Source organism: Tympanuchus pallidicinctus, unplaced genomic scaffold (genome assembly GCF_026119805.1).
Source record: "Tympanuchus pallidicinctus isolate F22 unplaced genomic scaffold, pur_lepc_1.0 scaffold5, whole genome shotgun sequence".
Classification (NCBI taxonomy): domain Eukaryota; kingdom Metazoa; phylum Chordata; class Aves; order Galliformes; family Phasianidae; genus Tympanuchus; species Tympanuchus pallidicinctus.
Genome location: NW_026294769.1, coordinates 53,421,253 through 53,433,659, shown reverse-complemented (window position 1 = coordinate 53,433,659; position 12,407 = coordinate 53,421,253). Strand labels below are relative to the sequence as shown.

Sequence of the window (12,407 nt, the reverse complement as noted above, 5' to 3'; positions counted from 1 at the left end):
AGCCTACAGTTCTGCTGGCATCCATATTGCCATAAATCTCTGTAGCCCTGTGATGGACAGGTTTTGCGTTTCTATAGGAGGTGACAAGTGACAGGCAACATAAAGAGACCTTGAACCCCTTGAGGGTGCAGCACACAGCTCTGCAGCTATCCACTCCCCTACATCATTTTGTACATTTTGTAAAAAGGGGGAGCAACTTCAGAGCTTGGTGTGCTGACAGCACGAGAGCAAAGTGCTCTGTTTTGAGAGTCACTGGCCTTGCCATAAACATTCCCTGACGGAGGCTGTGCCGTGTTTTGCTGCGCTGTACAGTGAGCACAAGCAGCCGCTGTGTGCATCCTACGCAGAGGTGCAGGGCTTGGGGCCAGGGCAGTCGCTGCTGAACACAAGTGATCCAAAATCAGGACACAGTTTGGTTCAAGCCTCCACCCAGTACATCTCAATAAGTAATTTCTGCATACAGGTGAGTGTGCGTGACTTTGAGAAATGCTCTCGGCCCTTTGAGAATGGGCTCAAAAGATCCCTGAAAATCCTCATGAAAGATGCAGAAGTGCAACAAAGCTGAAGGGGAAAGAAAGCAGGCGTATCTCAGTGGAAGAATTTCATAAAGGTCCTCTTTATCACAGGAAATATAATACACTGGGCAAGGCTTAAGCAAGACATGAAAATGCAGAAGTCTGTGACATGAGTGCCAGGCAACACCAGGGGAAGGGGTGTCCCATCCTGCACAGCAATGGTGCTGAAGCTTGGCTGCAGCCATCATGAAATGAAACACTATTTTCCCAGCTCAGAAACAAAGCTGTTCAGACTTTCTAAGTGCAGAGTGAGAAGGGCACTCACCGGATGTTTAGGGGACTAATAGAATAACTAGGAAAATGCAAAAATAAGGAAAAAGAGTAGGGGCTCTCCATAGACTTCTACGTAACTGATGGTATCCCTACCAAGTGGTTTGTGGAGGTTTATTACTCCACTCAGTCAATCGAGAAGAAATTTCCACACACATTGTTAGAAATGTCACAATTTGAGGAGCAGGCTCATGCTTTGTGGCACATACACTATATAGCCATTTCTCCTAATAAACTACAGATGGAATCAGCACTGCACTGCCCAGGCTCTGTGCTCTCTAATTCACATCCATCTTTGCCAGCGTCCAGCTGGAGCAGCACTCAGTCTGTGGGCAGCTGTTCTGCTGTTGAGCCCTTGCAGGAGGAGTGCTACAGCAAGAGGTGGGAGATGTCTGGGCAGTGACTGGAAAGGTGACAGAGAAAACAGGATTGTATGTTTTGGATCCCTTTAAAAGACAAAAAGCCAGCAGAATAATATTCATGCTTGTGAGATAATTCTAAAATAACATTCAGATATTTTGTTCCAGAAAAACATCTTGTCCAGTGGGGAGTTAAACGCATTTTGCAGACAGAGAACATTACACATTCGCTGCATTTAATGCATTAAGGAAATATGTAGTTTTAAAAACATCATTAATCCTACTAGCATTTGAATGCAAAATTGAGTGAGATGGAAGGGCACGGTTTTTTTTAATTTTTCCACTTGCCTGTTTTCCTCATGTAAGACCCAAATGTGTTTATTTTACTGGCAACACAAAGACAATCATATGATTTCAAGTAAGTCTTTTGAGGCTGTTTGTGAGTTTTTGCTTTTCTGCATGTCTGCTCCCTCCCAGCTGGGGGTTGGCTGTTGGATGGAAAGGCCAACCACGTCACGGAAAAGCCCTGTCTCTGATCAGATGGGCTTAATATAAACCAGATTCGCTGAGAAGGAATTAAAGAGGCAGCCCGTAAGCGGGAGGGGATTTACTCCAGCAGAGCAGCTCAGTGTAGCACAACCCACGGAGCAGAGAGCAGCACGAACCCGGAGCTGACGGCGCAGACGGACGCACACAAGTAAGGCTGCTCTGGCTACAGTGCCTTGGGTTGTGTGTCCGTGGGTTTGTTGTGGCTTTGTAGACCCACACAGCTAAGTGCAGCGCGTGCCGTCAAACCTGGGCTTGGACTGAGATGTGCAGGGGTGACTTAGAAGTGTTTGTCTCATTAGGGTTTGTTTAATGAAGGATGATAGCTTGTTAGGGAAGAAATCATGATATGTTCATGACTGGGACAGTGATTGTTTATTGGCAGTCATCATTTATTTGGGCTCTGATGTGTAACTGATTTGGAATTGCCTTTTCTCATCTGGTCTTTTCAGTGGGGAAGCTGAAAGAAAGTAATGCATTGTAAATAAAACTGCGGTTAATATTTGACTTGGTGAAGCGGGCTTTGCTTGCTGCCTAGTTTCTTGTCAGTTGTATTTCTTGTTGGCAAAGTTATTGCATCTGGGACTGTGCAAGTAATCTTGTTTTGCCACTAAGCACTGTGTGTCACAGAGAAAATACTGCGAGTGCTGTAATATGTTCAGATAGAAAGTGGCTTTGGTTTGCTTATTCTCTAGCCTGATCTACGTTCATTCTAAGAAGTTTTCAGATAGCTTGTGTGAAAAGGAGTAGTGGTTTGTACATGTTGTTTTTATGTGTTGCTGTGCTTATTTTCATTCACCGCCTATTATTCAAGTTTGAGAGTTCATTTCATGGGCAGCTCTCCTGCATACTGATGTGGAGAAGAGAGCTGATAAAATTCAGATATACTCCAAAAAGCAAAATGTCCGAATAACCATCACTCTGAGAACTGGGACGCATCAAAGTAACATTCCTAAAAATGGTAGCCGGTGGTCCATGAGAATGACATCACTGTGCTCTGCCTCCAACCGAGGCAAAATTAAGTTTGCTAATTTAAATGTAATTAGGGGCCATGCTAAAGTTGGAAGAGCTAACCTGTTAGCCAATTGTGCAATAATGAAGTTGCTGTAGTTGCAATAAATGAAGCATCTGTAAATCTGTAAATGAACTTTCTGCCAGTGCCACCTTCTTTAGTGGCTTGAACCTATTCCTCCTCTAAAAAGTCATTGGACTTGGTTGTGTCCCTGTTAGCAGACAGAAAGGCATTGTTTGAAGCTTGTCCTGACACGTCCAGATGAGACCCAAAGACGTGCTTGCTTGCATGGCTTTCCTCTCCTATGAGAGCTGTGTAAGGTTTTGAGTTCAATGAGTCCCTCTGCTTGCACCAGGAGGCAGGAGGGAAGAGAGCAGTGCCTGCAGGTGCTGCCCATCTCTTGATGGGGATACAGCCTTGTGTGAGCTTTGCTGAGTGCTTCCCTGCCCAAGCACTTAGCATTGCAGGAAGCGTGTACAGGCTAAAGAAAGACGGATAGGATTAGTGTATGGGGGTGGTATCATCCCTAGGAGAAAGCCTCTGACTCACTAGCTAGAAATATTTCTTTGTGTATTAGCAACTGCAAAAGAGTGTGAAGTCTCCTTTTTTGTTGATGTTGCATATTGGATCCCTGTAGAAGAGCAGGACCAACTGCTTTGAGTTAATAAGGTGTTGGTGCATTTGTAAGAATTTTGTGGATAAAGTGTGTGGCTTCCATATTTCTCAGCAGGGGTAAAAAAATGACCCTCAACAACGTTACCATGCGTCGCACCCACCACAGCAGCCTGCAGCAGCAACAGCAGCGATGGAGCATCCCTGCTGATGGGAAGAACCTGCTGGTCCAGAAGGACTCCAATGAGTACAACGCGCAGAAGCGATACACCATCAGCCCTGATGAATACTACAGAAGAAGCTGGTCCTCGGAGTCATCTGACTCTGTCATCTCCTCTGAGTCCTGCAGCAACTGCTACAGAGTGGTGCTGATAGGGGAGCAAGGTGTGGGCAAGTCGTCGTTGGCCAACATCTTTGCAGGGGTACACGACAGCATTGACAGTGACTGCGAGGTGCTGGGAGGTAGGTCACTATGCTCTGGGGTCTGCCTTTGCTTGCCATCAGCCATGGCAGTAGAAATTGGCATGGAAAATCAGAAAGGTCATTTAATCTAAAATTGACGTAGCAAACATCTGGATCTGATTGTCAAAGCCAATTCCAACACATGCATCTCTCTTAAGAAAACAAGAATGAGCAAAACAAGCTACAAAGAGGATGATACTCTCTAACAACAACATAAAGCCTCTGTAAGGGAACAATACAGATTCTCATGCTCTTTTGTTTCAAAGAATCTGTTGGAAGCTGCCATTCAGTATTCATTCTAGTCCAACTCTTGAGTCACCACAGGACCATCGCCAGCTTTCTACAGGGCAAAGGAAAACTAGGACCTTTCCCTGTGGTCCACAAGAATGTAGCGCTCAGAAATAACATGTAATGAAAAATAAAAAAGCCCTATCCAATTCTCCAAAACATTTGCCATTGTCTGTCATCTCAGCCTTACATAACAATATATTGTGTCAGCATAGGCTGTAGGGAGTCTGAGCAAAATATGTCTACCCCTCATTTTATGTTCCTCTGTGTTGGTGAGGATTTTGAAACTTAGTGCCAAAGTCAATGCAGAAGGTGAGGCTGTGGCACCCAGCCATGAGGCATACTGTTTGAGCAAGGTGCTGTGGGTCATGCAGTGATGGAAACCTGCTGGGGTCCTAAGAACACAAGTGCTGCCATCTTGGGAACACTTGCAAGCTTCTGGCTGTTATTGCTATTCAATGCACACTGCTGTTCAACACACTCCTCTATCTGTTCCCATTGTGTTGGTGCCCATGCTAGCTTAGAGTGTTACTAAGCTTTTTTTCCAGCCTTTGGTGGAGCTTGGATGGGACAGCTTTTCTTGTTCTTATGCCAGGATTTGCTTTGCACGTCCTTGTCAGATGGTTTCCTTCTCCTTCATGGGAAACAGTATGGATTTTTCCTTCATTTGCACTCCCAGCAATATTGCTTGGAGTGTAGCCATGACAAGTTTTCAAGGCAAGGTTTATGGAAGTATCAGAAAACCTGCTGTTTTATTTTTCCTATTTTAATATCAACTTCAAATGAAGCATGAGATGAACTAATTGCTCACTTGCAGTCTGTTTTATATCCTATTGAAGTCCCATTGGATAGTCCAAAGTGCAAATAATTTCTGAGTATGACCATCTGAGGCACTGGAACAGGTTGCCTAGAGATGTGGCGGATGCCCTGTCCCTGGAGACATCTAAGGTCAGGCTGGATGGGGCTGTGACCAACCTGATCTAGCTGTAGGTGTCCCTGTTAATGGCAAGGGAGTTGGACCAGATGGCCCTTAGAAGTCCCTTCCTTATGATTCTATGATTCTCTGATCAGGGCAGAACATTTTCGAGTAGTGTGGTTATGTACTTCTCAGCCTCTCCCTGTGTATCAGAGAACAAAGAAGTAGTCCTCTAAATGTTGTCCTCTGATGCAGATGGATCTTGTTCCCATGCCAGTGCTTGATCAGTCAAAGAAACTATTCTCCAAACTTGAGCTTACAAACTGGAAATAAGAGATGATGGTTCCAGGACAGCAAATTCACAGAGGGAAAACAGCTGCTCTGAGGGATTAGTTTTGCAACCAACTATAAGATTCATCTAACCCGTGAATGCAGATGCTCCTCTTGATTAGCTTTGTACTTCAAATCCTTCCATTTTAAGCTGTGTCAAGCCTGTGCTCTTGTTTACAAAGTTTGATTTTATTTTAAATATAGGACATTTTTTGACTCAGTCTTTTTCATGGTTGTAGATTCCTGGCTTCAAGGAAAGCCTGTGATTATAGTTTGGGGGAAAGTTCACTCTGCTAATACCTAGAAGAAACTGTATGAGGCAGGAGTTAAGGCATGGTCCTATCTACAAGCATGGCTGGAACAGACTCCTTACACAGTGCATGGAAAGATGCAGTACACTGAGAAGCCCTAAGCCCAGCATTGTTCACTGGTTGGAACACAAGACTAGAGAGGGATTCAAGCCTCATACTGCTCATCCAAATGCTCTTGGATCTGGGGGGAAGAAGGATTAGTATTTGAAGCGGAAACTAGACTGAGAATTTCACAGCAAGGATTCATTGTGATTGAGTGGGAACAGATCTCCAGATCTAGGCAGAACTTAGTAATGTGGTATTTATAATCTAGATATGGGTCCTTTTGGTTTCAGTACAAAATAAATACTGCTGTGGTTTGTTGATTGCTTTTCTTTTTGACATCAAAGGTAATGTTGGAAACTGTGAAATGGGATGCAGCAGTCATTTCAGTCTCTAAAACTCAACGGCTCCTGCCTCACAAACTGCCCTCTTTGCTTGGTGGGCTGTTAGCTGTATTGCTCTCAACTGCAGTGTCTGTTCACCCGTGAACTGTCCCTGCTAAAGTGAAAGCAAATATTTTCCATTACTCAGCCTCACTGGACTCTGCTACTCCCGTGGGGCAAATGTTCAGCCTTTGGTTATTTCTTCCACTGGTTCTATTTTCTGTCTCACATAAAATAAAGAAAATATCAACCAAAATAATGAACATCTCCTTTTCTGATCTTTCTGTCTCCTTCATATATCATGGAAAGTAAGACAACCAGTAATGAACAGAAGGCAGGTTTAGTGCTGATGGAAATGTGGAAAGAACTGAACATGAGCCAGCGCAAAACTTGGCTCACTAACTTGAACTGTGAAAAAATTATACTTAGTAAGCTATTTGTGGTTTTTTTTTCATAATGTACGTGATGTCACAAAATAATATGTTACCAATGTTTCTATTTTTTTCTTACAGAAGACACATATGAAAGAACCCTGATGGTGGATGGGGAGAGTGCAACGATTGTACTGCTCGACATGTGGGATAACAAGGTACGACATTTATTTATATATACTAGTCAAATACCAAAACAAAAGTACATATGAATGAGGGCTAGTATAAAAAGTAGTTATCTTTTGGGAAAGAAAATATGTCTTTCTATACTTCAGCATCAGGGAAAACACAGCATCAATATCTTCCCCATAGCAAACCAAGCATGCATAACGACTGTAGTGTGAGGCTGAGAAGAGCAAACCTTCTTTATTTTTTTAATGAAAAAACAAAACATTCAAGCCATGTTCTAAACACTGTTCATTCCGATCTAAATCCAGTGTAATGAATTATTAGGGGCAAATTTCACCCTCCTTTATGCTGAAGTATTCATGTGGTCACCGCTTTGGAATTGCTTTTAGTACGACTGTGATTCAAACCATATCCAGTGCAGTTACAGCAGGAATGTGTTTAGATTCTCCAATGTTATATTTTCTAAGCAAAATCTGCCCTGGACATAATGATGTCTGACTGTTTGCTTTGAACAGCGTGAAGGAGAATGGATTCGAGACCACTGCATGAAAGTGGGAGATGCCTACTTGATTGTCTACTCCATCACAGACAGAGCAAGCTTTGAAAAAGCTTCTGAACTCAGAATACAGCTCCGCAGGGCTCGGCAGAGAGAAGATATTCCCATTATTTTGGTTGGCAACAAAAGTGACCTTGTCAGGTGCCGCGAAGTTTCAGTAGCAGGTAAGGGAAATGATGAGGATAAGAACCTTGTAAGCGTAAGAGCCATACAATAGCTGTTGAACATTACAATGGTTGGAGTACACTGTGATCAGGACCAGGCAACAAAAGAGCAATAAAACAGAGGGCTGAAAGAAAGGACAGAGGACTGGGAAAGGTCTGCCAAGTCTTTAAGTCTCCACTAGCTGCATGTCAGATAATCTCTTTCCCAAATTTAAATTCCTTCATAAAAACAGCTTGAATTTTTTCCTTTCCAGCTTCTCGTGTAAGACCACTTAGATTGAGCTGACCACAGCAGATTGAGCTGAAAGCTAGGAACAGCTTAGGTTTCCAATTTCTGCTGCCAAAGATTATCTCCTTGTTTAACCAGGTCCTCCTCTTATCTGAAGTTTTACTCCCTGATGAATTAAAATTCTCTCTCACCCTTCATTTCACTGGCCTGGTCAGGTGCTGCACAGCCTTTCAGGACAGATCTGTCCGGTGCCTTGCTCTGAGATGCTAAAGCAGCCATCCCTCTGCTACATGCGAATGACTAAAGAGCTTGTGCTGTGCTCCCAAAGCTTGAGCAGTCCTAAGCCCATAGATAGGAATAGAAAGATACCTGGGAAAGCTACTGCTGACCCTCAAGCTCTTCAGACAGTAGAATCTCTTCTTATGCAGACTTCCCCAAGGTTTAGGTGACATAACACATGGAACCTCATTAGATAATCTCTTCTTGGCCAGAGTACACAGGAAACCTGGGTTTCTTGGCTCAGTGTTTTCTTCTCTCTGCAGCTATCTTGCCTATTTCCCAATTGATCTAGACTTTTGTTTCACTGGGATAGGTTCCTCTGTTTGCTGTCAAGGTTGCTCCAAGTGAAGGATTTGAACAGAGGTAGCTCATCAGGAAGCCAGAGATGACAATGCTCCTTCTCATGTCTCTCTGGCTTACTTGAAAAGTCCTCTGAAAGATTTAGCCTTCCTGGCAATGAGTTTCCAGCAAGTTAGAAGACAGCATGAATTGGCTTGCATGTTAAAGACATCTGCCAGGGCTAGTTTATACTTAAACAGTTTGAGATAAGAACTGTGATTTCAGATATACCTCTGAAGTTATGGACACAGTTCTGCCTTTAAGGATTTGGTACTTGTGACTGTTCACACCAGGTCTGGTGTTGTTTGAAGACCCTGGATTGTACACGTGGTCTATGGAGGGTGCTTGGGCCCTGCCTCCTCTGCTAATGAGAGCTGTGCTGGGCTCATGAGGGGCGCTGCTGTCACCCTTTAACGTGACTTGTGGAAGTCTGCTCGTATGATGACCAGGTGATTTTGAGTCATGGCTGACGTCTCCACCCCGTCAGTGCATGTCAGCCAGCTCCCTCCCTTCACAGCCAATGGTGAGAACCAGCCTTCTTCAGGAGATTGGCCTCCCTCACTGCCAGGGGATTGTGACACAGAGCAGATGAATCATGGCCTACAAGGCAGCATTAGATGATTAAAGACTTATCCATAGCTATATTAGGCTTGAGGGATTCCCCTGGTGCCACTGGCTACCCCCTTGTGACAGCCCACAGCCATATTGCTTCCTTCTGGTTCATGGCATTTCATGACCGATCCCCGTTGTGATTTTGCAGAGGGCCGAGCGTGCGCTGTTGTGTTTGACTGCAAGTTTATCGAGACCTCGGCAGCCGTGCAGCACAACGTGAAAGAGCTCTTTGAAGGCATCGTGAGGCAAGTGCGGCTCAGGAGGGACAGCAAGGAAAAGAACGAGAAGCGGCTGGCTTACCAGAAACGGAGGGAGAGCATCCCGAAAAAAGCCAGGCGGTTTTGGGGCAAAATAGTTGCCAAGAACAACAAGAACATGGCCTTCAAACTCAAGTCCAAGTCTTGTCATGACCTATCGGTACTTTAAGAACGTTGGACTCTGCCAGAGCTTGTGGCATTTTGTGGACATTATCGAACTCTGTTGTGGGAAATAATCTATATTAGATTGGGCTATGAAAATGACTTAGATTCACAGTTGTGATTGTGATGATACGTGCTGACATAAGAACAGCACAGTGCATGGAAATATCTCTCTTTCATTTTCTTTGGTAGTTTTATAAGAAAAGTATAAACCCGAATGACCCAAAATTGTGCTGGGAGAGCATTCCGGAATATACCTATTTCTTCTCCACTCACCTTTGGATAATAGCTTACGAACCTCAAACTGTCATGACTTGGGAAGTGAATACTATGCTCTTTACTCTTTCTCACTGTAATTACTTGTTTAATTTTTATTCTTTTTCTTTTTGAAAATTGTGTAAAGAACTGAGGAACTGACTAGGCATTGATCCCTCGCCATTTGGCTGGTCAGGCTTGAGCACCCACAGCTGAAAATATGCATTGTTGTAGAATAGCCATCCAAACACTTCTTTTTATTATTTCAAGGATTGGTTTCAATGAGTTCACACATCTCTTACTTTGAAAATATTTAAAGGAAAAATCCTATAGTCAAATAAATTTTCCTCTCATATTTCTATGTTAGGGGCCTGTTTAAAACTCATAGTCAAAATAAAATTAAAGCACAAGCTTAATCAAAGTACATCAAGTGCAGGATGCCAAACCTTTATAAATCACCTGAGCTTTTTTAAGAAACCACACGGACTTCTTGTATCCAGTCTTGGCCTTTCTCTATGCCAGAGCTATGCTGTATTTATTGTTGTGCAAAATAACAAGCATTTTAATGTTGAGGGGAAATGTATTTATTACCAAGTTTCTTAAAGAATAATGTTAATTTTATTACTGTTTTCTATCTAATATCTTTTTTCAGATATGCAAGTTTTTACTTACATGCCTTGTAATAAAACAAATAAAATATATGACTGCCTTTGAGACTCAGTGGGAAATCCCTGATAATCCTTTCAAGTTGAGAAAAATATTTTGAATGCTTGGGAAGATTCCTGCCTGACAAGGACGGGGAGGATTCCTTTTGTCTCTGAACACAGAGGCCACAAAACAAGGATCACCCGCAGTCTCAAAGCTATTTGTGCTCCCTAATGTGCAAATAGGTTGAGGTGCCAAAGATAAAAATAAGCCATTCTTAAAAAAATGTATGTGTCCCTAAATCCGAAAGCACACCAGAACCATCAGCTCGCTTTTTGGGTCTAAATGAAACAAAATGGTACGTTTGAGTTAGATGCCCTAATCTTCAGTTTATGTTGGACATAATGATGTTAGCACAGATTTCCCTCCTGACTATGCCAGTTTATATGGGCACTCCTCAGAGTTTCAGGTAGATGTAGAGTCATTCTGTTTTACCAACAGATAGCTCAGAAAAGCCAGATCTGCAGCCTGGCAGCTCATTTTCTTTGTGGATGAATGCAAGAAAAGGAGACACAGTAGGATGAAGACTGCCTTCCACATTTCAATCTGTGCAGCTTTTATCCACCAAATGCTCTGGTAAGGAAGGAGCTTGATATGGTGTAAAATATGACACTGCAGGATGGCTCTGTGCTCATGCAGCATTCAGATCTTCCTGGAAAGGAATTTTGAATTTAGAACATGTTGATATGAGGAGAAAATTGTATTTTGAATAGACAAGCTCCCCATTCTTGGGTTTTGAACGAGCACTTCTGTTTTGTCAGCATGTATTTTGAGGTTGATTCAGAGCAGACTAGAGAATACAGCTTACTCCAGTATAAAATTTCTTAACTTTGAAGCTATCTTAATATTGCCCCTGTTCATGGGCACAAATTAAACAGATGTTTATTTTCGAGAGATGAGAGTGAGGCTGAATGCAAGGAGGACAATTTCTTAGCTTGTTGCTGTACCTGTCAGGCTATGGATCCTAAAATTCTAACCCAAGCAGGTTCTGAAGAAAATTTAAACATCCATGTTGATCATATAGCCATCTGTGTTCACAGCATGGTTAATGCAAGGCATCATAACTTGGAATTACGTAGTAAGTTTTCATACCTAATTCCTCTGAATCAGAATAATGAAATTTCATTTTGAAAGAAAATTTTCTTAAATCAAGTTTTTTTATTTGTTGGCCTAAATAATCTTTGTGTTTTCAAGCTTTTCTGTGGATCAGAAATCCTAGAGGTCCGTTTTAAAAGCAGAGCAGTCGTGGCGATGCAGTGTGTTTGCTCCTATGGTGGAGCAGCCACCAACAGCCATGGAACAGTCATACACAGCATGCCATATCTCTGCATCATTCCCATAGCCAAGAGGAGCAGTCAGCACTACAGATCTGTCTCCTGGGGTAGCTGCCAGACTGGGGCTGGTCCACCTTGTTAGCATGGTGCTGCCTCAAGACTGAAGCACTTATGTGCTCAGTTGTACAGGACTGAAGCATTTAGGTGCTCCACATTGCACATCCCAGTCCACCTGACACTCACCCTCTTGCTCAGTTCTGTATTATCAGGAAGAGATTCTGGGCATGGAGGAAGCTATAGGGTGAAGAACCGCTAGCAGCAGCACTAGCTCAGAGGGTTGTTGCTTCAGTTCACTGAGGTGTTGGAGTGTGTTACTGTTTGTTACCTCTGGATGTAGAGTGGGAAGGCTGGTGCTGAGCCTTTTTTTCTTCCTTTGGATCAGGCCTGGTCTTGTCCTATAGGACAGAGTGCCCATCCAGGACTGCAGTGCATTTGTTGCACTCCTGAAGGACCCTGAGTTTCACATGAAAAGCCCCTTGCTGCACAGCCCCAGCAATTATTAAATCCACCAGATTATCAGAATGCTCACAATATGTAGCAGCTGGTGTACGTAAAATATCTAATTAATACTATTCTAATCTGCAATGCTGACATTTCCAACCCTAAATATCCACAGGCCCGCTGTTCATCTCAGATGCGAGTGTCCAAAACCATGGAGCAGATCAATCAGTGATTCTAATCTCTGCCCTATTTATTAAGTCAGGGCTGCACTGACAGGTCCTAATGTAATAATTGCAGTGTCGGGCCCAGAGATCTGGCAGTAGCTGTGGAATACATGAGTCACAGCAGTGAGCACACTGAGGCCAAAAAGGCAAAACTCACTGAGTCCAAACAAAATAAAACAAATAG

At 43.1% G+C, this 12,407-nt stretch overlaps 1 protein-coding gene across 2 annotated transcripts; it reads left to right on the top strand.

The window, feature by feature from the left end:
- Nucleotides 1-1,765: 1,765 nt before the first annotated feature.
- Nucleotides 1,766-10,233, top strand: GEM (GTP binding protein overexpressed in skeletal muscle). Of its 2 annotated transcripts, none has more exons than XM_052704357.1 (5): nt 1,766-1,901; nt 3,493-3,836; nt 6,619-6,695; nt 7,182-7,386; nt 8,994-10,233. In XM_052704357.1, exons 2-5 carry the CDS (start codon nt 3,503-3,505, stop codon nt 9,269-9,271), a joined length of 894 nt encoding a protein of 297 aa, XP_052560317.1. In that variant the 5' UTR covers nt 1,766-1,901; nt 3,493-3,502; the 3' UTR covers nt 9,272-10,233. The 2 variants fall into 2 exon arrangements, with proteins under 2 accessions (XP_052560317.1, XP_052560316.1); XM_052704356.1 differs by having other exon boundaries at nt 3,490-3,836.
- Nucleotides 10,234-12,407: the final 2,174 nt, after the last annotated feature.